Source organism: Phaseolus vulgaris, chromosome 9 (assembly GCF_051622355.1).
Source record: "Phaseolus vulgaris cultivar YP4 chromosome 9, ASM5162235v1, whole genome shotgun sequence".
In the NCBI taxonomy this organism is placed as follows: domain Eukaryota; kingdom Viridiplantae; phylum Streptophyta; class Magnoliopsida; order Fabales; family Fabaceae; genus Phaseolus; species Phaseolus vulgaris.
In genome coordinates this window covers 36,134,351-36,161,224 of record NC_143506.1, presented here as the reverse complement: position 1 = coordinate 36,161,224, position 26,874 = coordinate 36,134,351, and the positions used below count along the sequence as shown (strand labels likewise).

Below are 26,874 nucleotides of genomic sequence, written 5' to 3'. Positions count from 1 at the left end.
GAACCAATTTAGACTAATAATTTATAAACATTTCTTTAAATGATTTCATGTAAAATTTCAATACCAATTCTCTCATTCATATAGATTACACATGGATCTATTTTCAATCATAATCATTGGATTTCATTTCAATCCCACTTCATATTCTGGAAGACTCATAACACCTAATCCAAATATTACAAGTGAATCCAATAGAAAGGATCAGGGTAAGTTCAAACATTCAATACCGAGTATCTACAGCGGGACCCGGTGTGTATGAACTCCCTCTCAGCTTCTCACCTCCTGATATCTTAGTCTACATGACTTAGATCATCAGTGAAGCCAGATGATTTCCGTTAAACATAGATTTTTCATACTTAATGTACCATCAAATAACAACTCATACATTATCCCAAATATATTACATCAATTTCATACAATATAATACATATCATTCAATCACATAACATTTAAAAATTCATATCAATACATAACATTTAAAAATTCATGTAATTCGAGAAGAAATTCAATATTGTATTACTCGTATCCACATCTATAACTACTCATTGGATTGGATGAGATCAAGAAAAGTGATAAAACAGAATTGATAATGAAACATGGACACATGTGCAGTGTGGTAAAGCCAAGTATTTGTTCACCAGATACAGATCAGTTTTATCTTTTTTAGCTTCTGATAACTAATTCATAGTAAATAATAATAAATTACAAAAATACTAAAATAAATAAGTATTAAATACTAAATAATAAAGGAGGAATATTTAATGATGAGTATTAAAATAAATAGTATTCATAGATAGTAATATATTTTTAAAAATTAAACACTCTACAATATTTTTAACTTCTTTTTCCATCTTACATCTATTTTTGTTTTCTTTCTCACGTATTTATAATTTTCAACCAAATCACTTGTAATTTGTTTGAAAACAAATTCAGGCCAACGAAATATTCTTAATATAATTAAATTTTGTTATTTTAAAAAACAATAAGAATTGAATTAAGTGAAACTGTTAAATCTTGAATTGATATTCGTCGAGTGATGAAAACGACAAGATTGGGATTTGGCGCATCGTCATGATTACCGTAGATCTTATCGTTTAACCTAACATATGCTTTTATGCCACGTCATCTCTGGAAATGCGAGCTTTTGTACAAAAAATGGCCATAACAAAATGGACTATAAATAAACTATCTCTTGCACCGCTTTTCTCAATCATTCTTCTCTTCATCATCTTCCTGCAACAAAATGGGTTCTGAAAACAATAGCTTCGACTTTTTGAAGGAGATTGGCTTGGGTTCCTCCAATATTGGCTCTTATGTTAATGGCCAATGGAAAGCCACTGGTTCTTCTGTCACTTCTGTTAATCCTTCTAACAATCAGGTTCACTTTCTCATTACTTTTTTTTTTTATTTCCTTTTATTGTTGAGGATTTCTTTCATTGTCATGTGCGTGATTGTTGGTGATTTGAAAAATAGACCATAGCTGAAGTCACTGAAGCTACTTTGCAAGATTATGAAGAGGGCTTGCAAGCCTGCAGTGAAGCAGCCAAGACATGGATGACTGTGAGTTTTTTTTTTCATTTAACAAAAAGTTGTTTACTTTAGCTTTTGGGGGGTTTAGTAAGTTTTGTTTCAGTTACATGGTAGAGTTTCCAGCAAGCACGGAATCTACCTTATATTGGAAAAGATTTGAGGATGTTCTTGTAATGCTGTTGCAGATTCCGGCACCAAAGAGAGGTGAGATTGTGAGACAGATTGGTGAAGCTTTGAGGGCCAAGTTGGATCCTCTGGGTAGGCTGGTGGCTCTTGAGATGGGAAAAATTCTTCCAGAAGGAATTGGGGAAGTTCAGGTATCACAGTTATCTTTGTTCTGCATTATTTTGTGGCGTTTTGTCAGGTTTGACAACGTAGAAATCAGAGTTTGGATTGTGTATGACACTCAAAAATTCTTTAATGTCAACTGAAAAAAGATAAGCAATGATGTTCAGCTTTTTCTAATTAGAACAGTTTGACGTGTTCAGGGACATTCTAATTTATGTTGTTCTGATGAAACTTTATGCCTTATAGCTGATTATTTACCTATTCATTTGGCAAATGTGTTATTAGTAATGTGAAAGACTTGATAACACATTTGCCAGCAACTACATTTACATTTTTTTCCTCGATAACATTTATCAACTAATTGAAGGGTTTCTTAGACTATATCCTAATTTCTACTCCAAAGTAATTTTTTTATTCAGTTTTTAGTAGATTGCTTATAAGAATTATTCACTGCATCTTCTTGGTTTGTTCCCAATAGTGGGTCCTCTGAGGATGTTGGTTTTTCCAAGTTGCTTTATTTTTGCTGTTGGGAGCGTTCCATAAATATTGGTGTGCATATAGGCTAACACTCAAGCGTTTTAGTGCCTTTTCTAACTATCCACAGAACCAAATTAATCACTTACATTACACCATGTAAATGAGAAAATTACTGCGTTTAAGATTTTTCACATACCATTTTTTTATGGATATATTTTGTGATCTTTCTACCCATTACAGGAAATTATTGATATGTGTGATTACGCCGTTGGGTTAAGCCGACAATTGAGTGGATCAATTATACCATCAGAACGTAAGATTGTTGTGTACCTAAATTAATTGTTCATCTTTTCTTTATAATCCTTTATGGTTAGATAGTTGTTTAGAATAAGCTGTAGCTGGGGATAGTCTTTTGTTTTGATAGTGATTTCTCTAGAAGAAATTCCAATTTTGATTTATTGTTTTCTTCTACTTTTTCTTTTAACAGGTCCAGATCACATGATGTTTGAGGTGCGTATTAGAAGTATAATTATTTGCAAGTTTTTATACCGATTTATAACTATAATAATTAATGGGTGCGATGATGTTAACCGAAACACATGATTTTACACCACAGGTATGGAACCCCCTTGGAATAGTTGGTGTAATCACCGCTTTCAACTTTCCATGCGCAGTTCTAGGTATGTTTTTTCTCGTTCTGTTTTAATGCACACAGCAACAAATTCCTTTGGATCTTGTATATCAGTTCAATGTTACATATCAACAGATTGAACACGTTACTGCATGACATTTTTGCATGTGTTTTATGCTTCATCTAATTGTAATCAAAACATGTTAATTTCTGTTGTGCCTCAGGATGGAATGCTTGCATTGCATTGGTCTGTGGCAACTGTGTTGTATGGTAAGTCTATCTTTCTATCTATCTTTATATTTTGAGATTTTGTCTGTTGATAATTGGCTCTAATAATTTAATTGGAATAATGGTATATGTAGACTTCACGACAATTTTACCTGGTTGTGTTCCACCATTTTCTTTGACTTGAACATTAGTATTTATCCTATACTTCGGTTCTTGATGCATTACTGTTTAGCTGTATGTATTTCGTTAGCACAAATTAGTATGATTGGTCAGAAAAAGGGATATGGTGAACCTCTTCCTTGACTTTTAGGCTTTTGGGTAACTACACATTTTGTTATGGAAATCCACTTCATATCTCTAACCTAATTTATTTGTATTAAGTGAATATTTCTTAGATGACGAGTGGTTGCTGAATGGGAGTATAAGATATAATATGCCCTTCAACTTCTCCAATTGCACTTCCTGTATTTTCATATCTCAGTGACATCGATGCATGAAGCCTATATCCCTCCTAGTGGGATAAGACTTGGTGGTGGTGGTTTTTATTGTTGTTCATGAAATGGTAATTGGTATATATTTTTGTAATTGATTGGTACCAATAAATGAGGTAAAAACAGAGATGATATTTGTATTGATATGGGAAAGTTCCACCCCGAATCAGTGCAATATCAAATCCTGGAAGTCTAGTTGCTCTGAAATTGCAGAAAGAAATACAACTTCTGGACAATTTGGGAGTGCCTAGTCTCTCTCACTAGTCATAACTAATTTCCTGAATCCCCCTAGTGCCCCCTGAACTCCATCTTTTCTCTTATCTCCCCACAATACTCAATGGTTATCAAACAAACAAGCCAACTTGTAAAATTCACAAGTTTACAATCCTGGATACAAGAAACAGGTTAATACGTTTGCAAACTTGGTTTTGAGTAATCTTGTGTGAACTTGAGAAAATTCATTCACGTTCGTGTAAAATTGCAAGTTCACTTCCATGCTTATATCTAAGGTTTGCCTACCCATTCAGCCCCCTCCCCCCAAAAGATGTCCATATAATACACAGACAAGAAAGAAAGTCTTATCATAAAAGATTATCAAAAAACTTTGTTGGTGCCAATTATGCAGATCTGTATGGATGTTGTGTGTATATGTATTCATTTGTCAGTTTATCGAGTGTTACAATTTTCGATGGCAATTGTGTTATCTTTATAATATATGTTTTTCTGATTACCACATACATTAAAGGAAGGGCGCTCCAACAACTCCTCTGATAACTATTGCTGTGACAAAGCTAGTAGCTGAAGTTCTTGAGAAGAACAACTTACCCGGTGCAATATTCACCTCTTTCTGTGGAGGTGCTGACATTGGTCAGGCAATAGCAAAAGATACACGCATTCCCCTGGTTTCATTCACTGGAAGTACAAAGGTACTTTATGTACTTAGTAGTTGGGCATAATGTTTTAAACAGCCAAGCATAATTAAACTTATTGAATAGGATATATAAATTTCTATTTGTGAATCCAAAGATGTACATGTTACCTGAATGATGCTCAGTTTAGTTGCCCTTAGTACTCTAGTCTTATTGTAGTCTATCTATAAAGATAAAGATATCTGATATCTAACATTCTAAATCATTGCCCTTTTGGTGCAACTACTTCCATGTGTCATGTACTGTTTAATCATGTATGTTGCCCTTCCTCCTTATTAAATAACTAATGTAGAAACTCGGAAATGTTAACTTACTTCAGAATGTGTTGGAGATTACGATCTTATGGTGAGTTTATGATGATGTTTTCCCTGTTATATAGGTGGGTTTGATGGTGCAGCAAACAGTGAATGACAGATTTGGCAAGTGCTTGCTTGAGTTAAGTGGAAACAATGCAATAATAGTCATGGATGATGCAGACATTAAACTGGCTGTACGCTCTATTTTGTTTGCTGCTGTGGGTACTGCTGGTCAGCGTTGTACAACCTGCCGCAGACTGGTATTAGAACCAATTTAAAAAATTGAATTCATAATTTTAATGCAAGTCATGTGTTATTTCATAAGGTATATTTATTTTCTTGTTCAACTTCTTGTGCTGCAGTTTTTGCACGAGAGTATTTACGCAAATGTACTAGACCAACTTGTTGGACTCTACAAACAAGTCAAGATTGGGAACCCCTTGGAGAAGGGGACTCTAGTTGGGCCATTGCATACTCGTACTTCCGTGGAAAACTTTCAGAAGGGTATTTCAGTCATAAAATCCCAGGCATGTTTCATTTTACTCTTTTCCTGTTAAGTTAAATATTTAGGGAATGTAACATTCTTTTCTGTAATTTTGCGAAGGTTATGCTATATACAATAGATTGGATGCTTGTATTCTCAGTGGTGTTAATGTACTTTATACTCTGAATTACTGATTATCAGGGAGGGAAGATCTTAACAGGTGGATCCGTGTTAGAGTCAGAAGGAAATTTTGTACAACCAACGATTGTTGAGATATCTTCAGATGCTCCTGTAGTTAAAGAAGAATTGTTTGGTCCAGTTCTTTATGTCATGAAATTTCAGGTAGCGTATATTCTATATCTTCTTTCATTGGACTATTTCTTTTGGAATTTAGTTTTAGGAATGAACTTTACTATTTTCAACTTAGACTCTGGAAGAAGCAATTGCCTTGAACAATTCTGTACCTCAAGGATTAAGTAGTTCAATCTTTACACAAAGACCTGGAACTATATTCAAATGGATCGGGTAAGTACTTATAAACTACTCTTTGTTGTATCCTGTAGATCCATTCTAATGTACAGGCTACAACACCTCTAAAGATTATTGTGTTGATTTATAGTTGCATAAACAGTATATTTTACTTGTTGGTGGATGTGAATATGGTGCAGGCCACGAGGTAGTGACTGTGGTATAGTGAATGCAAACATACCTACAAATGGAGCTGAGATTGGTGGTGCCTTTGGTGGGGAAAAGGCAACTGGTGGTGGTCGTGAAGCAGGAAGTGACTCATGGAAGCAATACATGCGTCGTTCTACATGGTGAGTTCTAGTGGAATTTATGATGTTGCATTCCTTGGTTATAAGCTCTGTTAATGGTGAATATATCTTCTTCTTCTGTGCTTTGTCTTAATGACATTACAATTGTTTTCCTTGGCAGTACCATCAATTATGGAAGTGAACTGCCGTTAGCTCAGGGAATTAACTTTGGCTAGACAGCCACCGTGTTACATGAGGATGCACAAGTGAAATTTTGCAGCCAGAAGAGAAAAGTTCTATAACCAGATGGCTCAAAGTGTTGTTTTAACAAGAAATGCTTGCTGTGTGGATGGCACCTTCAACATCACAGCTTCAATGTATTAGACTTCTTAAATAAATGTCAAATAAATTAGCTGCAAAAAATCTTATTTTTCAATAAAGTATCTGACGTTTAAATATGAACAAAGTATATTTTGGTCTTTGAAAATATCACAACTTTATTGTGATTTGAGAGTGCACCACAAGAGACTCAAAATGTCTAATGAGGTGACTAACATTACATTACTCTATTGAGTTTGTTGAATGTAGAGGCTGAAAATTAATAAAATTTTATAACAAGTAAAATAAAACTGTCCTTTTTAGAAGCTACAAATACTTAAACCTAATTGTGTTTATTAAATGTTGTTTCTTCCTAGGCTGTAATACTGGAGATATTTTATTCTCCTTGTTTATTGCTAAATTATGAAAAGTACAAATTACACTATTTTTTCTCCATTTTAGTAGATTTGATCTTCAAGCTTATCTCATTACAATATTTACCAACATACTCTATAAAACATGAACCTTAAAAGATCAATGGTTCTTTTGTCAATTCTCTATCTCTTTTTCCTTGTATTCATACCTACCATCTTATCATTTCATTGGATCATACTAGTACACCAAGCACCTAAACCTTGCTCTTCTATCACATGGGATTTTGAACATGCTTAACCTTTTTATGACTTGTCTAAGAGTGCTCAAATCACTTTTTTTGAGACAACAACTTGCATACCCTTTTGGTAGCTTATATCATGTACATGTTTTGGTATAATGCAGGCTTACTTTCTCAAAAATATTTCCTCTTATGCACCTTTATGAAATTTAGGGAAAACTTTCCAACTTAGTGGTAAAGATATATGATAATTGAATAGTGTTTATAGGAGTTATACATGAGTTCCTAATCACATGAACCCAGCACCCACCACGCATCATACATTTAACAATCAAACACCTCAAGGTACTAATTAATGGCAAACATTATAGGAAAAATTTAACATTATATATCATAATTTTAGTCTTTCTCTTTGCTTGTTAGACCATATTCTGCCTACGGATTCAATTTTAAGCAATAAAAAAGTTTGATGAACTCAAATATTAGTGTATTTTAATTATTTTTATCTAATTTTATGCCTTTTTCAATAATTCTTTTATTCTTAATACCAAGTTCCAACAGTGATACTCAGAAAAAATTAGTTATGGTAGCAAGACATGTGTATAGAGACAAGAGCAATACATCAGTCGCAAAAATAATAAACAATGAATCATTCTCGTGAGAGTTGCTGTTTAATAATAAACATTGCCAATTAATTATGCTTTTGATCAATTAAACATTATAGTTATTAAAATTAAAGTGAAATTGTTAAAAGTGAGCTTTAGGCCTAACTCAACCCATAAAATCAACTCATAGAATTGAGGATTGCACCTACTTATATATAATAAAATGTCTTAATCTTGACGTGAGATCTTCAATAAAAATAAACGTAAATAACTGGTTAAAAGAAAATTAGATAACAAAAGGTATCGAAATTCATTCCATTCTTCCGTAATGTATTTTTTTTTTCTTTTATTCTAAATCTCTTTAATTAAATGCAATTAATAATTAATTTTTTATACTTATTTTATACTCAATATGTTGGTAGGTCAAACGTTTTCTTACCAGTTACGGACTTTGATTCCTTAGGCGAGTATAAATAATAATAAGCAATAAGATCAATAAATTATATAAGATGTATATAGTATATAACCTTATCTTTAAGCACAAGCTATATGGTTATGATATAAAATGGTTTAAATTAAAAATCAATATCAAAGATTTTGAACATAGAGAAGCGTTAAATCTAATGACTCAAAAAATTACATAAAAAGTTTTACAATTTAAAAGAATAAAAAATATTTGAATGAAGATATTAATTTAAAAGTGTCTGGTAGCAACATTATGGCTGAGGGCCATCATTCATCACACTCATTTATTATCAAACAAATTCTAAAATTTGAGATACACAATCTAAGATCTCCCATCCTTTAGTAGTTCTTCATTAAAAGAAACAAACACTCCTTTAACTATCACAAATTTAAAAGATACAACTTTGAATTTACTGTTATCAAAGTAATATTTTTTTAAAAAAAGATCTTGTATTCATTTTTAAATTACTGAACTTTGTCATTGCCTATTCATTACCTACTTTCTTGTGTTGTGTACCCATGATGTGTGTTACAGATGACAGTTCAGATTTGATTATACATCTATTATAATAATATTTTAAATTAAAAATAAAATAAATATAATTAAAATATTAATTTACTAAATTGTTAGGTAGGCATAAGATATTTAAGAAAAAAACGTGCTTGAATTGAATTATGAACACAGAAGTTGTTAGAGACATAGATTCAGCTATTAATAAGACATTTGCCCAAGTTAGCAGAGCATTAGAGCAGGTGAATCAAATAACATGGCTTCCTTCATAACAGTGTGCTCAAGCTTACTTCTAGCAGTTTTGGTGGCTCTCTCAGTTCAAATCTTCTACTTCTCACCCATTGATCCACTTTTGCTTGATCTAACACCTGCCACAACAACCAGAGACAACAAATTACAGGTGAAAAGTTTATGCTTTCTAACATGGTTTTGTTGTGGAGTTGAAGAATTAGTATTTATGTTGGTATTTTTTGAACAGAACATCATTAAACTTGGAGAAGGGGCTGTGAAGGAACCAGAAGATGTTTGTGTGGACAAAGAAGGGAGTCTGTACACAGCAACTAGAGATGGTTGGATTAAAAGAATGCGCAGAAATGGAGATTGGGAGAATTGGAAGTATATAGGTGGTGATACCTTGATAGGAGTCACAGAATCAAAAGAAGGTGGCATCATTGTTTGTGATGCTAACAAGGTAAACTCAAAAGTCAAACATGTTCTATTCTCGTATGAAACATTGAGTGATCTGATAACATAACAGTCTGATAATCTGAAAACAGTCTGATAATAAAAATACACTGAGATGAGATCTCAGACATTCAGTATTCATTATAACAAATTTCTAAATGGTGGATTCATCATGTATTATGCATGGTGTTTATTCTTATGTGATGAAATGAAGAAGAAAATTATGATTTGCAGGGTTTGCTGAGGGTTAGAGAAGATGGTGTGAGTGTTCTGACTTCAGAAGCTAGTGATGGTTCTCAAATAAGGTTAGTCTTACACGCATGGTTGATATGCGTTTGATGCTTATCTTTATAGGATCATTCTCCAATAAGACATGCCCATGGTGTTCAACATCTCATGCTTCAATCTTTTCTTTTTTCTACTTTCCACAATGCTAATTCATTACTCAAACTCATTTCCAACACAACAAAAATACAAATAAATGAACGCCACGTGGTTAATGTCTTTGTATTCATCTTCAGTTACCCAAATTCTATAAATGTCTCGTCAATAATTGAAGTGTTCTCATGTTTATTAGACAATATATATACTAAATTTATTATTAATTTCTAAAAAATAATTTGTAATTTAATTAATACAATTTTAAAATTTTATTTTAATAAAAAATTCTTATTTTAGTTATAATTTAGTGTAAGGTTTTCATATTTGATATTTGAAGTAATGAATGTTAAAATTTGATTTTGATAAAAGGGAATAAATTAAAACCTTCTAATAAGAAAATATTAAATAGAAATCAATTTTAGAAAAAAAAAAAATCAGTTGTTATAGTGATAAAATTAGAGATATTTTAGAGACTAAACAAATTAATAATTTTTAAATTAATTTTTTATTATTGATAAATAGTTTGTAAATTTGTATCTAATTAGTTACCAAATTTAAAATTTAAATAATTAGTAGTTAAAAATTTTATAGTTAATTATCAATAATAAAAATTTATATAGAAATTAATAGTTTTTTTAATCTCTAAAATATCTTTAATTTAGTCACTATAACAACTAATTATTTTTTATTTCTAAATTAGTTTTTATTTAATGATTCTTTTTATTGTTTTAATTAAAAAATATATTTTGATAAATAAATTGTCTTGAATAAATTAAAAATGTTTATAGGAAAAATAGAATGACCTAAAACAGAGATATCCTTTAATAATTGGGGAAGGTTGACGTAAGAATGCAGAAGAGAGGGACGAACATATGAACAAGAATCTGGCTTGTGACTTTAGGACCACTGAGTGACAAGTGCAAGTTTAATGAGGAATGTGTTGGTAGGTGAACCAAAACCTAAATATAAATGTTTTGTTTTTGTAAAGGTTCAATTTACACTAACAAACAAACAATTTATAAAATTAACTTATGTTAATTTCAACTTATTCTAATATATAATAAACAAAAATTGTTTTATTTTCATCTATACTAAATAAAAAATATCTTCGTATCAAGCTTATATATAAAAAAACTATTATTTTATTATATATGTACTTTTGACTACCACATCTCTTGCAAATATTATAACTATCATTACTAGTTTTAATTTTATAGGCTTAATATGATAATTTGGCCTTTAAAATTGATTTAGACACTTTTTTTTTAAAACAGTTCAACATTAATTATTGTTCATTAAAACTACTAACCTTTTAGATAAACGGCTAAAATAAGCAATTACTTTTTCTTAAAACGAACTAAAGATTGACTCAATTATAAACATTAAAACACTTACTGCGATTTTTTTTAAATGTAAATCACACCCCTGGAATGGAATTGACCTTCAAAATAAATCACACCCTATTTCATATTGTCAGAAAAGTAAAACTTTGATTTATTTTTATTTTTTTAAGAGAATAATGAGATTGATGAGAATAATAATTTAGGTTGAATGATATTTTGTAGAAAAAAATGTTACTATTTTGTATTAGTTTACAAATTTTCAAAATTTATTTATTTTTTCATATAGATCCATATCTCAGTAAAAAAATTAGTTTTTTATTTTCATTTTTAACCGTTATAATAAGGAGTAATTCACTGTTTGGGTTATCAAGATATCACAACTTCTACTTTTAATAGTTGGGCTAAATATCTCTCTGTACATGTACCAGATCAATTGTAATTTACACTCATCATTTTCTTTAAAATCTTCATCTGCACCCATCATTTTCTTTAAAACTTCAAATTGTGTTTGTCATCTTTTCCAAAAAATTTATCTGGAATGAAAAAAACTTCTAGATATAGATATTAGTGTCGAGAAAGCATTCCTATGTAATGTGAATGATCCTAAAGACACATTTTAGTTCCGGATTTACATATTCGGAACTATCTTATTTATTTATGTGATGAAGATCCTACATCGACTAGAGATTAGAGCCTTTCATTATATATAAATGGGTGCAAACCTCAACCTCATGAGTGATTTTATGAAGTTGAGTTACACTTAGTCTACTTTGTAATATTATGTTATAGATATAAATATTCAGAAGATAAAGAGTAAAAGAAACAATTTTTATGTAGGTGTTGTGGTGATCAAAATTGATCGGATGCAAGGAGAATTAGCCTAACAGTTGTAACCGGAAATAATTTACTGTTGGGTTTTCAAGATATCATAACTGTATTTTGTATGGTAAACAGGTTTGCAGATGATGCAATCGAAGACTGGGATGGGAATGTATATTTCAGCATTGTAAGTACAAAATTTAATATGCATAATTGGCATCTGGATTTCTTAGAGGGAAGACCTCATGGACAAGTTTTCAAGTACACTGCCAAAACCAATGAATCTGCTCTTTTTCTCGATAATCTTGCCTTTGCTAATGGACTTGCACTCTCCAAAGACCAAGATTTTCTTTTGATCTGTGAAACTTGGAGGTAACTCTCTTTCTTTCTTCTTCTTTTTACCTACAACTTATTTATCTATCAACATTATCTTCCCACCATCACAATAATAACATAACAATTCAGAGACAATAATGTATAATTTTATTTAGCCTAATTTTTATTACATTTAAGCAAACATGTTAAAATCAGTTTTTAGAAAACTTATCTAGACAATACACTTTTAATTTACTGACTTTGTATTATCTATCATTTGTTTTGTCTAATGTAAAGTTTTGTGTGTATCAGATATAGGATTGTGAGGCATTGGTTAAAAGGAGAAAAGAAAGGAAAAACAGATATTTTCGTAGAAAACCTTCCTGGTGCACCTGATAATGTCAATCTTGCTCCTGATGGATCCTTCTGGGTCGGTTTGATTAAGGTATTCACTTTTGGCCATGTAAATACTCGTTTTCTTGGTCTAAAATTATAAAGTTTTGTATATGTGGGTGTGTTAAAATTGGTGTTTAATAACTTAAAAGATTGAAACTGATAGGAGATGATATTGAATTGTTTTCCTTCAATACTGATGTAACAGTTGAATTCTGAAAGACTGGAGTTTATGTACAACTACAAGATAACCAAGCACCTGCTTGCTTCATCTCCAAGACTCTTTAACTTTGTGAGTGATCTAAAGAGAAGGGCAACGGTGGTGAATGTGGGAACTGATGGCAAGATAATTAGAAAGTTCGATGATGGTGATGGGAAGGTCATTAATTTTGTGACTTCAGCTTTGGAGTTTGAGGACCATCTTTATTTGGGTAGTCTTACTTCCAACTTTGTTGGAAAATTACCACTGCGTGGTGCATAGAATAGTGAAGTTCAACAACTCTTGAATAAGGGGCCATGTCTCAGCTTGGATCATGCAAAGCATATAGGATAGAATATTGTCTCAATTTGGCAAAATTTGATAATAAGGTCTCTGTTTTCTTTAAGTTTCTTTTCACCTTTTTAAAATTCTAAACTGGCCAGAAAATCTTTTCAACAGTCAAGTAGATCACAGAACAGGTAACTTGTGTGATCAGCAATTAAAACACAATCTCAGTCTTCTGACCTTCAGTTAATTTTTTCATAACAGTTAAATGAAATCAACTAAAAACAAATGCAATTTAATGATCTGATTACAAAATAGTTTAGGGACCTACCTACAATCATGTTCATACAAATTCAAATTATATCACTTTTACTCTATTATAAAACCAACTTGAATTTGTTTTAAGGAAATTATCTGATCAAACTTCAAGGCATGGTAGAGTTTTTGTCCATTAATTAATTAATAATAAACACTACCTTTCTTTTTAAAAAGGATTAATAGTGTAAAGTATTAGCCAGTCAAAACTATAAGAAATTGATGTCTTGAAGGAAAAAACTATAAGTGTATGTTTTTTTCAGCCATTAGAAAGAAATTTATTATAAATTTCAAATGATTAACTAGGTATGTCTTCCTCTGATAACAAGAGCAGATAGATTATAGAGTGACATGTTCTTTTTTCAACACATTAAAAATAAATATCATAAAAAATTACAACAAACGAACATTGACCTATTCAGCTATTTATTCCATCAACATCAAAATGTAGCTTTTTTAAAATAAAACACTGGCAGACTTATTGCTCTTGAGAAGAACATTAGCATTTAACTAACCGTTGCTAGAAGAATATTTCCTTTGACAAGGCTTTGCTCCAACAAAAACACTGCATCAATGTCCAAAAGGAATTTTATGCTTACAAGAGACAAACTATTCAAACAATATTGATTTATAAAAACCGAAGTTGGGACTTGATATTATGCATCTAAAATCTGAAAACTTTATTAGTTAGTATCTACAAGAGTGAATTTACTGCATCCTCATCTTCTTTTCGACTCTTGAATGCTTCTTTGTGTCATTTAACTGGTCCCCTTTTGTTTTCCTACTATTTACGAATTCAGAGAAGGATGGTATTTGTGGCAAGTTGGTATTATTAAACGAACAGCTTTCCATTGGCACAATACATGGAGAAGTTTCTGATCTAGCATTGCCAGAGTATTCATTGCTGGTATCTTCGGCACAAGGATCTAAAGCAGGTGGCGATTTGAAGGGCTGTTCAGCTGGTGAAAGGGACTGTTTAGCTTCGGACACGACACTCATTGAGGCAGAAGCATTAATTGAACGAAGTCGGTTCATCAATTCGCTGGAGCTAGCAGACTTCAGCCATCTTACAGTACTTGCCACTTGCGAATAATAGAATGATTTGCCTGCCTTGCCATATTTCTTGTAGCATTCATCTTCAAGGAAAGATGCTGACGTATCCACTTCAATCCTGAACAAATGTTATAAAAGAATTAAGGAAAAAGCTCACATCCCAACTGTCATTGCTTTAATTTAGCTGTGATATAATTTAAGGTGAATTCATCATCAACTTCGTGGCAGTCATGTCATTATATTATGTTTAAAGATGTAGTTTTGCTATTTAAATAATACATCTATGGCACAATAATAAATTGATCTTTGAAGAAGGTGCCGTTGCATGTCAAATAAATGGCACACTTGTTATAGCAAAAACATATTGAGCAACTGAGTGAGTGTGTTTTTCTGTTGTGGAAGAGTGGGACAATAGAACAAAAACTAAAACAATATGATGCTACGCGTACTTGAAGTTGTCAAGCCGTTGCTGAACCTGTTTTAGAGCATTTTGCAACCTTTGCCTGCTTGCTCCTCGCATTGGATCAGAAATAGCATTCTTGTCAACTTTGTTGCTCTGTTATCAAATTAGATGAGTGGGTATACAGACAGAATAACAATGTATTCTCATTGATCTTTACAGTAATGAACTTCGAAAAAAAATAGGCAGAGACTACAAAAGAACTGTATTGCCTTTCTCAATACAGATTGCTTATTGTAACAGTTTCTGCTATGCTACCACCCAAAGGTGCTAGCATGTACGTTTTTTAACCAACAATGTGGATGTAATCCAATAAAGACAAACCTGTTTATAACTGTTATTATTTTTATAGAAGTTTTCTTCTGCCCGTTGTAACATCGCAAGCTTTTCATTTACTCCCAATCTGGATTGAAGCTTTGACCTGGTTAGGTTGTTGATAACCTCATTACCATCTGCAAGTGAAAATTCACCCACGTAAATTATGGTCTAATAAACACTTGTTCTCCGGAAGAGTAAAAACACAAGGCAACCAAAATAAGTTCTACCTTCTGAATCAGATATATCTTCCTCTGATCCACTTGCTTCCCCTCCCCGATTCCAGAATTCAGATAACTGTTCTCCATCGATTGCGCTGGTGGAACTGAAAAATTAAATTTGTCAATAAATAAAAAACTCATTTAACTGAATTAATTAATATAGTAGAAGGCAGTCACCATCAGACCAACAATGAAATACACAAGGAATAACCGTAAAGTGTTACTAACAAGAAGTCAGACCATATATTCCTTATGTTGGAGGAAACTACTCAATAGTCGATTTTTTAATTCCATTGCTTTGTTTTTTTATTTTATTTTTTCTGGGTCAATTCAAGAGGAAAGTCTCATGGTATTCACACTAAAATGACACAACTTTGAGCCAAAAGCTGTATTGAAGTTCCATCTTTATACCCATATGGCCATATCTGATATCTTTATGTCAAATGATGTAACAAAACTAATCATGGTCTGCATGCGACACCTACCATTCATAATTTTTTCTACCCAAAAAACTGCAGCTACATATAAACGAAATCTGTTTTCAGTTTATCAACTTCAAGTTCAATTCCTAATGCATAAGAGGGTTCTTTACTAATAAATAGCACCTGGTTATAAAAACTCGAGAAGAACCATTTTTATGGCATAGAGCAGAAACAGTTTTGAGATCCTCCAAACATCTGGCAACTAAGTTTGCATGTCTGCAGGTATCACATGTTTTTCCACATAGTGATGCAGTTACCTGCTTATAACAATTAAAGTTAATAATCCACTTAGCTTAACATGAAACATGCCAGATATTTCATACCTGTTCCCCAAAACTCTCAAGAATCCTTTTCCTGCGGCATCCAGATCCTTCACAGTATTCAACCATCTACATAGTTACAGATACATTCTATTACGTAAGTATATAATGGCAAGGTGCAGAGATATACTGTGTTAAAAAAATCACCAGGAGACTAGATGTCACCTGATTGAAAGCAGTAAGGGATATTTTGGATGATTCTTCTTGTGAACTAGATGACTGTGAGTTCTTGCTCCCCGATTTACTTAATATAAATTTCTGAAACAGATTATAATTTAAGAAAACAAATACAGTAAGAAAAACGAGCAAAGTCTCTAGTAAGCCAAGCTAACCATTCTTTTGCAATCATCTACCCCATAGTACAACAAACTTCTAGATGGCAATTGATCACGACCAGCTCTGCCAGACTCTTGATAGAATGCTTCCATTGACTTGGGAATATTGAAATGGCACACAATTCTGACATCCTTTCTATCAATGCCCTGGTAAATTTGATCTCAAGTTATTAGCAGCAAAGCACAAGTATAATAAATAAAGATTACAATATTAAAACATCACAAATTTTTAATCAACTGATAGTAAATCACCACTTACCATTCTGAATGAAGACCAAAGGCTTAGTAACTACATGCAACAGCACAGCTCCATGCAGAGATTAGGAAGAAAAGAAAGAAATACATCACAACCTCAAATAAATCAAAAGTTCTTTGCACTACATTAAAATCATAAAATGTTGTAGCTATACTTTAACACAAGTGAAAATATCATACTCAGATTTCTAATCACATTTTTTTGTTCCTCCGCACTTTGACCCATTCTGCTATACATTGTAAAAAATAAAATTAATTTTAGTAATTTATTGTATTTTAATCTATCAATATTATTTTCAATCTCTATGCAGGCCCAACCAACATTGAACTAAGGAATGATGAAAGCATAGTTAATAGCATGCTTTTGCACCATCATGGCTTCATGGCCCTTGGTCTCTACAAAAGTCCCATCACAGAACATTTTAGCTTGGCAGATGCTGCACCCAGTATCATGCCATATATCATTGTAATCCATTGATGTTATAGCCACTACTGTAAACAGGGCCATAAAAGCTCATCCAACCCCCACAACACGTACTATCATGTAATTAAACGCTTCAAAGAAATAATTGCACGAGATACCAACATAAAAAGGGAAAAACATACCCAAAAGCAACAGTGGCAACAACAACTTTTATCTTAGAAGAAATCCAATCATCTAATACCGAAGTTCGCATTTTATTATTCAATCCTGCATGATAAGCTGAAAAGATCCAAAATAAAATATACTATATGAACTGATAGGTGTAGTAGACAATCAATTAGTAAAGGCAGAAAAATATGAAAAAGTACCAGCACATGAAATGCCACTTTGGGATAGATTACTTGACAAGTCATCACACATTGAACGTTCAAGGCAGTACACTATTGCACAGACATCTCCCAGAGATTTGAGTGTATTAGATAAATCAGCAAAAGCATCATCCAATAGATCTTTGTATCTAACTGTATCATCAAGAATTCAAGTCAGATTTGTTTAAAGTAAATTGTAAGCTGCATCTCATACAAAATCAACATGTTGAGCAATTCACTGACAAAATTCATGCAGTAACTGGAATGCTTAATATAGCCAAAATAGAATAGCATGCTGTTCTTTTGCTTTCTTCTATCCTCTGTCATTGTATCTACGCTATTAAAAGTAGCATACACAAACATTTATGTAGTGGGTGGATTGATTGTGCCAGTGACATTGTGTGTCACAGGACAATTATATTTCACCATTACTAGCATAGAAACTATGTCATAAAAGCTTAATTGTTTTTAGATATGAATCATTCAGCCAAGCAGAACTGACCTTCATAATATATATTTGGACGATTAAATGAAGACTTGAGTACTAATGGATTTTGCATCCGCAAGGATTCAACTACATCCCTCTGAACCCTACAAAAAAAGAATATCCAGGGAATCAATGCCACAATGTGATTCTCATTTCTCTCCCCTCAACACGTAAAAATTTGAGATCAAAACAAAAGAGAATGCCTGCACCAAAAATATAACCCAGAATGTGCAATGATCATTGCGGTAAGCAGAGCACTTGACAGAATAACAAGCCAAAAATTATTTGGCCATTCCATAATAACAAAATTCTTCCACAATACAAAATATACTGGAAGTTGATACATTTATACACACACACACGAGTTAGGATGCATTTTACACCTTCAATAACATTTTATAGAATGCAAATTTAATTGTTCTATCATACACTCCACAGTGATAGTGCTCGTAAATACCTCTGACATTCTTCTATTCCTCACAGCTTATTTGGCTCAAATAGTTGCTTAAAGAACTAAAATTTGGGGAAGTTACACATATGACTCTCGTTTGTGATAGCCAAGTTGCTCTTCATATTGCCTCGAACCCAGTGTTTCAAAATGAGGACCAAACATATCAAGATAGATTGTCACTTCATCCGAGAAAAGATTTAATCTAGAGACATTCCGTTTCTTAATTTCAGTGATCAATATATCTCCACCAAACCATTGTGGGCCCTAGGATTGACTATATATGTAACAAGCTTGGTGCATATGTTTCTTTGCTCCAACTTGAGGGGGAGTGTTAGATATATTTTGTATATGGGCTTGGGCCCATCCTTATGTAATGCTATGTATGCTATATGTATATATGTTCCTCAGATGTGCTTATATGAATTTCATATACTTATTAATTAAGATCATATATACAAAATTTCATACTATTTCAAAATTATTTAAAAGTTTATAACATCACTTAACTGATAATATGACATTGAAAAAATACGTAAATGTTTATCATCAGATAACATGAAATATGATAGACTTGATCATTAAGATAATATAGCAAACTTCATCTGTTGGACCAACTACATTTGTATTCTATAACAAGTTATTGAAGGTAGATTTTGACTAAGTTTTATGCCTAATGTAAACAGATCTTAACTCTCTTTATATATATACACACTCACACATCATCATCATCATCAATGTCACTTACAGGAGAATAGCAATTGCAAAACAATGTCAAAATTGACAAATTAATGTTCAAAAAAATACACAAGCTTGTAAAAGCATAAGCTTGAGTATAAAATGCAAATATGAACAAAATTAAAACTGTGACAAAATAAAAGAAAATTATATCAAAGAAATTAAATTAGGAAGACTCACTTTGGCGCAGCAGTAGCAGTCAAAGCTAATATTGGTACATCTGGTAGGTGGCTTCTCAAAGATGAAAGCTTACGGTAGCTAGGTCTGCTTCGAAATAGAGAAGGAAAAGAGAATTGTGTCTCATGAGAATAAACTCTAATCCATATGCATATATGGGAAATTACACACAAACACCCCAAACTCAATCAAACCTTCAGATATTGGATAAAGAAAATAAAAAAGGCAAAGATAATAGAGACATTAATGGAATTCAGCTGGAACCTATTGAAGCACAATCAAGCACTACCAAATTAATGTTACAGGTTTAGCACTAGGATAAAAGTAAATAAAAATCAAGCATATATACATGTGAATTGAGAAAAAGAGAGGATGAATCTGATTAGGCAAGGCACTACAGAAATATTAACTAAATAAAATTTGTTGCCTTAGCAGAAAGAAATATATAGGTCCTGTAAGATAATCATGAAAATATTCTAGCACTCCAATTGGCTTGTTGCAGAAAGCAGAATGTATGACAAACCTGAAATCATGACCCCAACTTGAGATGCAATGCGCCTGAAAATTTTGCACTAGTGAGACTATTAAGAAAGCAAGTAAATTCCAGCAGATAAAAAATTTGAAATGGCCTTCCCAGCACACACCTCATCTATGGCAATGAGAGTTAGCAGACCCCTAGTATAAATCTTGGTCAGCTTTGACATAAACCCTGGTGTTGCTATCAACTCTGGAGTCACATATAGCAGCCTTGTAGAAGGTTTTCCAGAATCAAGGTCCTCGTGAATCTTATATCATAAAAGGTAAAAATCACTTTCCTGAATCAATAACACTAGGGAACAGTGAGAAATTGGATACATATGGACTAACCTCGTCTAAACTCTAAAGTCAAGAGATTAGTCAACACAGTAGGGTTTTATTCACAATTGATTTCAATTATAATATTTTCATAAATATAAATTCATATCTCACTTTCTCACTTTACACATGATAGGAACTTTGGTATCATGGGGTGCCTGAGTCCCACGTGGAAAGGACTTTAGAGGGTGGGTTTTCCCAAGTGTTTGGATACTTATCAATATCTCTTTGCGTTAAAAGGGATAAATTTATTACACATATTAATTAATTTGGCATGGATTCTTTATACAGACACAAACACTCTCCATGTTAAGCCGAAGTACCAAACTAATTCCAATATAAACAACTCCAGGATGTGGAAAATATTATTGAGATGATTGTAATTGTTATATTACCTACACTTCTATTTCACTTTGATATATGTTGATATATTATTTACAATAAAGATGGTGACGAGCCTTGAAGCAATAATAAAGTTGCTGCCTTTTAAGGTCATAGAATCAGTCATGATTGAAATCCTAGTATCAGTCACACTGCACTGCTTCCAAGGTGAGACACCTTACACCTAACCCTGACCCCACTAAGTTGGATTATCGAGCATCAGATTACCTATCATAAAAAGTCAGCATTTTAACAACTTACTCACCTTTACTTTAGCATCCGCGGTTTTTGTTGAGGAGAGAAAATCTGCTGCAATCCCTTTCTCCTTCAGTGCCATTACTTGGTTTTCCTGACTTATAGAAAGAAAAAAATCAGACAAAACAAACTCTAAACTCAGAAAATCAATATTGTCTGAAAATTAAGTGAGTTACCAAAGATGCCTACCATTAAGGCTGTCAGCAGAACAAAAGTCAGAAATCACGGTAGTATCCTAGCATAAAAAATTATGTGAATTACCAAGAGCAACAAGCTCGGCTAAAGACACGACATGTACAAAGAAGAACGGCATCCACCTATTAAAGGAGATACAACAAGCACAATTCCTGTTTTTGCCAATGCAGGGATCTGATAACACATTGACTTGCCTCCCCCAGTTGGCATAAGGCAAAAACAATCCTTTCCTGCATAAAGAGTCCAAAATCAATGGATAATTTCAACTTAAATTAAATAAGGCAAATAGTCATTTTTATTATGCAAAGAACACGACTTGAACTGAAACTGTTACTTTACACTCATCAAAAGTCTCTGAGGCACCAATTACAACAAAACACGAAGGAAAATATCATAGTTCACTTCCATGCTTGTAGAAAGGAAAAGGCGAATGCACCTGAGAGCACCGACTGAATAGCGTCCAATTGCATGCCCCTAAAATCAGGGTACCCAAAATGCCATCTTAGAAGCTTCACCAACGTTTCCTTGCTGCGCAGTTCCTTCTTCTTCCTGTTCGCATTCGCGTCGCTCAGTGGCAATGTCGACTTCTTCTGCATTTCAATTCCAACCTGCCAAATCAAAAATCGATCAACGAATTCTACAGCGGAAGAATTAAGAATAAAATCGTTTGAAAGTGCACCGAAAGTTCGAACCTTTGATATAAGGGTTTTGCGAATTGCCCGATGCAAAGCCGTTCGCGGGTTTTTCTTTCTCCCAATGGATCAAAAATTGAAATTACAGTGAAAAAATACGTCGGTCTTTTGTGTATATCCTTTTAATTGATTTAAAAAGTTAGTGAAAAATAAGTTTCTATATAAAAAAAATAACAAATTAATTATTTTATTAATAATAGCTTTTAATTAAGTATTATGGTGACATGTTACACAAAGTCCTATGGTTAAATTTCTCCAATTTAAGATAAACAGCGCTTGTTTTTATGAATAAGATTTGATTTAGATAGCAGTAGTCGACGAGATTTGGAAACATAGAAACATAATAGTCTTTAAAGAGGGGTAGTAGATGTACTTGAAACTTTTGTTTTAATTCAATTAAAGGTTTAGTCATGGATTACATCTAAATCACAGTTTGCACATTTTTTCTTTTCTGATTGGTGTATAAATCCGTGGTATAAGGATACTCTTATGATATATTCATTTATGTTGTATGATTGCGTGTCTTCCTCTGGGTTAACCAGAAGAGTTTTATTTAGAAAAACATGAAAGTAAGTCTAGTGAGAAAGGTTGTAGTTTGAGTTCATGTATAAGGGTTGAATCATTCTAAAGTTGTTCATATTTATTATTTTTTTTATTGTTAATAAAAAAAATATTATGGTGACAAATTTTTTTCAGATAATAGTTGAATTAAGAATATTCATAAGATAATAAAAAGTGAAGTGAATATTTTTCTCCTTAAATAAAAAAATATAAAGAAACAAATGTAGTTGAAGTTGCTACTTGAAGTTGGTACAACTCTCCATCAATCATGTATTGAAATTGTAAAAGAATCACTTCAATATTAACCAACTCAAATTGAATCTAACAAATTTGCATCAACCTCTCAAGAGATTTAAATGAGAAGACCTCAATCTAATACATTTTATGTCAATTTCATGATTAAATCATATTTGAAGTGCTATTATGTTTCTCTTTTTAGAATATGAATGAAACTTATTGTTTTATAATAATTATTTTAATTATAATTTGATTTGGATGTAGTTCCTAAAATTCTTTCAATTGTAATGTGGATTATCACATGATAAATGATAATAATATATTCATTTTAATGACGGACGGCATGGCATGGAGAAGTACTTCTTGATTATAAAATCAGTAAGTTATTTTTTTCTAAAGAAGTTCCTTGTGTAGAATCTGGATGTTATTTTTAAAAAATGATTTTATATTGTAAAATTTAAAAGTCAATGTTATATTCTACATTATCTATTTGAAAAAAAAAATCTATGCAAAAGAAAATAACGTTCAGACTATGCAATCTCAAATTCACTTATAAAGTATGCAATTTGCAAGTCATTTTTAAATCCAAAAGTCACTTTCAAATCAGAAGTCTACTCTATATTTCACAATCCAAAAGTTTTTTTTTTCGTAAAAAAAAAAGTTAAGTCAATGTTGATTTTCATATTACACATTCTGCATGTCTTTTTTCTGAAAGTCATTTTTAAATCTAGAAGTCACTTTTGAATCCAAAAGTCTAGAAGTCTAGTTTATGTTTCACTATCCAAAAGTTATTTTTTTCGTAAAAAAAAAACTATAAGTCTAATTGTTTTTCACATTACACATTTTGCAAGTCTTTTTATGAAAAAAAAATTGACTTCTAGATTGTATAATTCAAAAATAATTTTTGAATCTAAAAATCTATTCCAAATTGTATGATTCAATTCAAATGTCATCTTCTCAAAAAAAAAAAAGAGATTTCAGATTATGGTATAATGTCTGAATGGATCATAAAACAAACATTTGACTATTATCTCGTGCAATATTAAAATGTTATACCAAAAATTGCATAATGTTAAAATTTAACCATGTTATACAAAAAGGTTTTGTTCTCAGTCTCATCAAACCAGGGTACCAAAAAGGCTCTTAACAGCCCTACCACTCCATTTTAGCCACACAAGGCATGGTTTCCACCAATTTCTTATTGACTTGTTTACTAATTATAACTAGGTCCATATTAGATTTTGGGACACCAACATTGAACGAGTTGATCCTTGTGTTACAACACTCTCCCCTAACAAACTTTTCAAATCTACAAACGTTGTAACGTGTGAGAAAAATCCCACCCTACCTTAACCTGTTTTCTGTACAAAAGCTTTGATGTCAAATGCATCACCAGCAGAAGTCTTCGTAATGACACCCTGCTCGGAGAACATGAAATGGTTAGAGGAGCAAATGCAGCTGAAATCCATACAAATTATGCAAGTAAAGAGAGATAAGGGATAAGAAAGACCTTCTCCGTGATGATCCCAGATATTAGATTTGCAGGAGTAACATCGAAAGCCGGGTTCCACACAGAAATTCCCGAGGCAGCAACCTGCTCTCCAAGTCCTCCCCGTGCGTTCAACAATTCCTTGGGGGACCTCTCCTCAATTACAATTTCTTGTCCAGAAGAAAGTGATAGATCAACAGAAGTGAGGGGTGCAGCCACATAAAAAGGTACATTATGAAACTTCGCGGACAAGGCAACGCTGTAGGTTCCAATTTTGTTGGCCGTGTCACCTGCAATGTCATTTAGAGGAAGATGAATCTGATGATAGCTTTCAAGCTCAAGCAAACTATAGCTTATTTTCATCTCAAAGTACCGTTTGATGCAACACGATCAGCCCCAACAACAACAGCGTCCACACTTCCTGCTTTTATTAATGCAGCTGCAGCAGAATCAGCAATCAGAGTTGATGGTATTTTTTCATGCACCAATTCATAGGCAGTAAGTCTAGATCCCTGCAATTAAACATTGTGATTGATTAGTATGCACAACCTCCAAATCGTTCTAGGTTAGATTTCATAGTATGTGTTCTCAAAACTACAACAAACTTCAGCTAACTTGTTCTTTCATGTCATCAATCTACTGCCCACATTCAAATGTATATATATACCGACTCTGATTGAAACTTTAGTATTTTAGTTTAATGGGCCCCAGAATTTGTATTCTCTTAATCAAATGAATGACTAAGCAGCTAACTTAAGCTGAATATAACTAACTAGATAAACTACAACTATCACCAAGATACAGATTGAAGAATATCTTTTATTTCAGTGTTCTTGTTCAGAAATTGATGCTACGTATTGAAACTTTAAAATGAACATGGATATAAACCAGAAATGAAAATACATCATTGTGGCTCAAATCTGTTCTCAAGTAGTAATGCTATTAATCATGTTCACAAATAAAACACAAAATAACTTACACTGATCATCCTATTTAAATGTAACTCAGGATGCATCTTCTCTCAAAAGGGCTCTGGGTATACCTAAATGTTGAATATACTAGGGAAAGTCCACTCACTTGATTAAATGGGCGTGTTTCTGTGCAATAAGCCCTTTCTAGAACTCCTCCACTGTGAAGTGCACGGATCACACCCAGAGCAGTACCATATCCAGCTGTGGCTAGACTGAGTATTAATCAAAGACTGAGTTATAAGTACGTCCGAAACTTTATCAATAATTTATCAAACTAGTGGAAAACAACAGATAACTATATTAAATGTAGTACTACTAAATAAGAAATGGTACTGTAAAAAGCACCTTCCAGTATTGCAATGCGTCAAAACAGAAAGCTTTTGTTTCTCTGTTTGTTGCTGAATACAGGTAGCTCCATAAGAGCCAATAGCTCGATTTGAGGCAACATCATCCTCAAGCATAACTTCAGAAGCTTCTATAAATGCCTACGGATTAATCCAGTATATTCATGTTCAAATGGCTAAAACCAAAAACGAGTAAAAAGGGTAAAAAAATGTAACTTTCTTCACTAGCAAGAATTCCTTCAGTGTAAATTTTAGCAATACCTGGAAAACACTCCTGCCCTCTGAAGCGGTAGCAGCAGCATTTGATACGACTTCTTTGAGTTTTGTCGCAGCATCCGACAGATTCACTGCAGTTGGCCGACTGCATCATGAATGAAGAAAGAAATAAGCTAAAACTCATGCTCGAAAACTTCATGACAACCACGCCAACTTTTTAAGGACGCACTTCAATATGCCAAATGTTAATCACTCGGCAAAGGCATACTTAAATTAACCAAAATACATAGATTGCTGTCTAAGAAATGCAGAGAATTGTAAATACCTAGACACAAGATATTCTAATTTATTCTGCAGGAAGGAAACAGCTTCACCAGCTGAACCATTGAAACCATCTAAATTGAAAACCTCCACAGCCAAAGAGAGTGCCGCCGCAATCGCAATAGCAGGTGCTCCCCGGACCACCATATCCCGAATGGCATTCCTGAGAAGGTTAAGAACATTTAAACATTTTGAATCCACTGACTGAAAATATTAAGACCACAATCCAAATTCTAGAGGCTCATTCAAATTCGCTACGACAGCAACATGAAAATTGATCACTTAAAATGCAGTGAAATCCAAATTCAAATTCAACTTAAACATCTTACCAGCCATCCGTTGAATCCCGAATTTCCAAGTAAGTTGTCTCCAGAGGGAGCTTTCTCTGCACAAGCAGAATCAGCGGCGCAAAGTAAAGATTAAAACAAAACCGAAATTGATGGTAAAAATATAGTGTTAGAACATTGTCGAAAACGTGTGTGCGTGCGAAAATCTTTGCATACGAATTCGGTGAAGGAAAGGGGAATCTGAAGAGAAGAGAGGACCTGATCGAGAAGGTGGAGGGAACCGCGGGTGTAGCGTATGGATTGGAGCGTTGCTGCAACAACATCGTTGAACTCACGTGCCATGGCTTCGCGTTCGGAAGCAGATTCAGCGTTTGAGGGTTGGGTTCTCGAAGAAGGTTTAGTGTGAGTTTCAGAAATTCGCAATCTGCTTTTTTAGTGCAGAAACAAAGGTCGTGTTCTTTTTTTCTCTCTCTCTTTTACTGTACGAAATGCTTTTTGTTTCACCGCAGACACAGAGGAATACGCAATCGTGCTTTTCCCTCTTTTACTGCACAAACAAGATTCCTTCGCCTCCTCCACCACTACCCTAACAATAGATATTCTTTATCGAATGTTTCAATAATATCATTTGT

The 26,874-nt window shown here is 32.8% G+C and overlaps 4 protein-coding genes across 8 annotated transcripts; 2 read left to right on the top strand and 2 right to left on the bottom strand.

Moving 5' to 3' along the window:
• Nucleotides 1-1,130: 1,130 nt before the first annotated feature.
• On the top strand, nucleotides 1,131-6,565 carry ALDH7B4 (aldehyde dehydrogenase 7B4). The gene is made up of 14 exons (XM_068625471.2): nucleotides 1,131-1,378; nucleotides 1,474-1,560; nucleotides 1,716-1,847; nucleotides 2,536-2,608; nucleotides 2,783-2,805; nucleotides 2,912-2,975; nucleotides 3,151-3,196; nucleotides 4,391-4,571; nucleotides 4,954-5,130; nucleotides 5,233-5,397; nucleotides 5,556-5,696; nucleotides 5,782-5,879; nucleotides 6,023-6,172; nucleotides 6,291-6,565. Exons 1-14 carry the CDS (start codon nucleotides 1,244-1,246, stop codon nucleotides 6,343-6,345), a joined length of 1,527 nt encoding a protein of 508 aa, XP_068481572.1. The 5' UTR covers nucleotides 1,131-1,243; the 3' UTR covers nucleotides 6,346-6,565.
• Nucleotides 6,566-8,790: 2,225 nt separating this feature from the next.
• LOC137820599 (protein STRICTOSIDINE SYNTHASE-LIKE 4) lies at nucleotides 8,791-13,161 on the top strand. The gene is made up of 6 exons (XM_068624760.2): nucleotides 8,791-9,021; nucleotides 9,100-9,312; nucleotides 9,540-9,610; nucleotides 11,984-12,220; nucleotides 12,476-12,608; nucleotides 12,765-13,161. Exons 1-6 carry the CDS (start codon nucleotides 8,878-8,880, stop codon nucleotides 13,035-13,037), a joined length of 1,071 nt encoding a protein of 356 aa, XP_068480861.1. The 5' UTR covers nucleotides 8,791-8,877; the 3' UTR covers nucleotides 13,038-13,161.
• Nucleotides 13,162-13,833: 672 nt separating this feature from the next.
• Nucleotides 13,834-21,923, bottom strand: RECQL3 (DEAD/DEAH box RNA helicase family protein). Of its 5 annotated transcripts, XM_068624761.2 has the most exons (15): nucleotides 20,940-21,023; nucleotides 20,083-20,223; nucleotides 19,962-19,996; nucleotides 19,442-19,525; nucleotides 18,091-18,179; nucleotides 17,589-17,741; nucleotides 17,399-17,499; nucleotides 16,539-16,688; nucleotides 16,372-16,464; nucleotides 16,210-16,275; nucleotides 16,010-16,143; nucleotides 15,414-15,508; nucleotides 15,193-15,320; nucleotides 14,858-14,964; nucleotides 13,834-14,526 (listed from the first exon to the last, which is right to left on the bottom strand). In XM_068624761.2, the coding sequence occupies exons 1-15, from the start codon at nucleotides 21,009-21,011 to the stop codon at nucleotides 14,064-14,066; spliced, it is 1,911 nt and encodes a 636-aa protein (XP_068480862.2). In that variant the 5' UTR covers nucleotides 21,012-21,023; the 3' UTR covers nucleotides 13,834-14,063. The 5 variants fall into 5 exon arrangements, with proteins under 5 accessions (XP_068480862.2, XP_090151141.1, XP_090151142.1 ...); XM_090295017.1 differs by lacking the exons at nucleotides 13,834-14,526; nucleotides 14,858-14,964; nucleotides 15,193-15,320; ... (3 more) ...; nucleotides 16,372-16,464; nucleotides 16,539-16,688 and adding exons at nucleotides 21,119-21,126; nucleotides 21,247-21,354; nucleotides 21,561-21,732; nucleotides 21,817-21,923 and having other exon boundaries at nucleotides 17,223-17,499; XM_090295015.1 differs by lacking the exons at nucleotides 17,589-17,741; nucleotides 18,091-18,179; nucleotides 19,442-19,525; ... (1 more) ...; nucleotides 20,083-20,223; nucleotides 20,940-21,023 and adding an exon at nucleotides 16,801-16,848 and having other exon boundaries at nucleotides 17,403-17,493.
• Nucleotides 21,924-23,649: 1,726 nt separating this feature from the next.
• Nucleotides 23,650-26,874, bottom strand: LOC137820819 (NagB/RpiA/CoA transferase-like superfamily protein). The gene is made up of 9 exons (XM_068625083.2): nucleotides 26,501-26,874; nucleotides 26,285-26,340; nucleotides 25,960-26,118; nucleotides 25,680-25,779; nucleotides 25,420-25,559; nucleotides 25,181-25,286; nucleotides 24,477-24,615; nucleotides 24,125-24,393; nucleotides 23,650-24,032 (listed from the first exon to the last, which is right to left on the bottom strand). Exons 1-9 carry the CDS (start codon nucleotides 26,582-26,584, stop codon nucleotides 23,964-23,966), a joined length of 1,122 nt encoding a protein of 373 aa, XP_068481184.2. The 5' UTR covers nucleotides 26,585-26,874; the 3' UTR covers nucleotides 23,650-23,963.

What these genes read in the sequence shown, in the direction of transcription:
- LOC137820599 (XM_068624760.2), top strand. Translation starts at nt 8,878, where the DNA reads ATGGCTTCCTTCATAACAGTGTGCTCAAGCTTACTTCTAGCAGTTTTG. An exon ending in AGTGATGGTTCTCAAATAAG is followed by an intron (nt 9,611 to 11,983) that starts GTTAGTCTTACA and finishes TATGGTAAACAG; the next exon opens with GTTTGCAGATGATGCAATCG. An exon ending in TCTGGGTCGGTTTGATTAAG is followed by an intron (nt 12,609 to 12,764) that starts GTATTCACTTTT and finishes CTGATGTAACAG; the next exon opens with TTGAATTCTGAAAGACTGGA.
- LOC137820819 (XM_068625083.2), bottom strand. Translation starts at nt 26,584, where the DNA reads ATGGCACGTGAGTTCAACGATGTTGTTGCAGCAACGCTCCAATCCATA. An exon ending in ACGCATTGCAATACTGGAAG is followed by an intron (nt 25,287 to 25,419) that starts GTGCTTTTTACA and finishes ATTAATACTCAG; the next exon opens with TCTAGCCACAGCTGGATATG. An exon ending in AAACACGCCCATTTAATCAA is followed by an intron (nt 24,616 to 25,180) that starts GTGAGTGGACTT and finishes GTTTAATTGCAG; the next exon opens with GGATCTAGACTTACTGCCTA.
- ALDH7B4 (XM_068625471.2), top strand. Translation starts at nt 1,244, where the DNA reads ATGGGTTCTGAAAACAATAGCTTCGACTTTTTGAAGGAGATTGGCTTG. An exon ending in AAGGAATTGGGGAAGTTCAG is followed by an intron (nt 1,848 to 2,535) that starts GTATCACAGTTA and finishes TACCCATTACAG; the next exon opens with GAAATTATTGATATGTGTGA. An exon ending in CATTCACTGGAAGTACAAAG is followed by an intron (nt 4,572 to 4,953) that starts GTACTTTATGTA and finishes CCTGTTATATAG; the next exon opens with GTGGGTTTGATGGTGCAGCA.
- RECQL3 (XM_068624761.2), bottom strand. Translation starts at nt 21,011, where the DNA reads ATGGCACTGAAGGAGAAAGGGATTGCAGCAGATTTTCTCTCCTCAACA. An exon ending in AGTTGGGGTCATGATTTCAG is followed by an intron (nt 19,526 to 19,961) that starts GTTTGTCATACA and finishes ATTTCGAAGCAG; the next exon opens with ACCTAGCTACCGTAAGCTTT. An exon ending in AAGTGGCATTTCATGTGCTG is followed by an intron (nt 17,500 to 17,588) that starts GTACTTTTTCAT and finishes GGATCTTTTCAG; the next exon opens with CTTATCATGCAGGATTGAAT.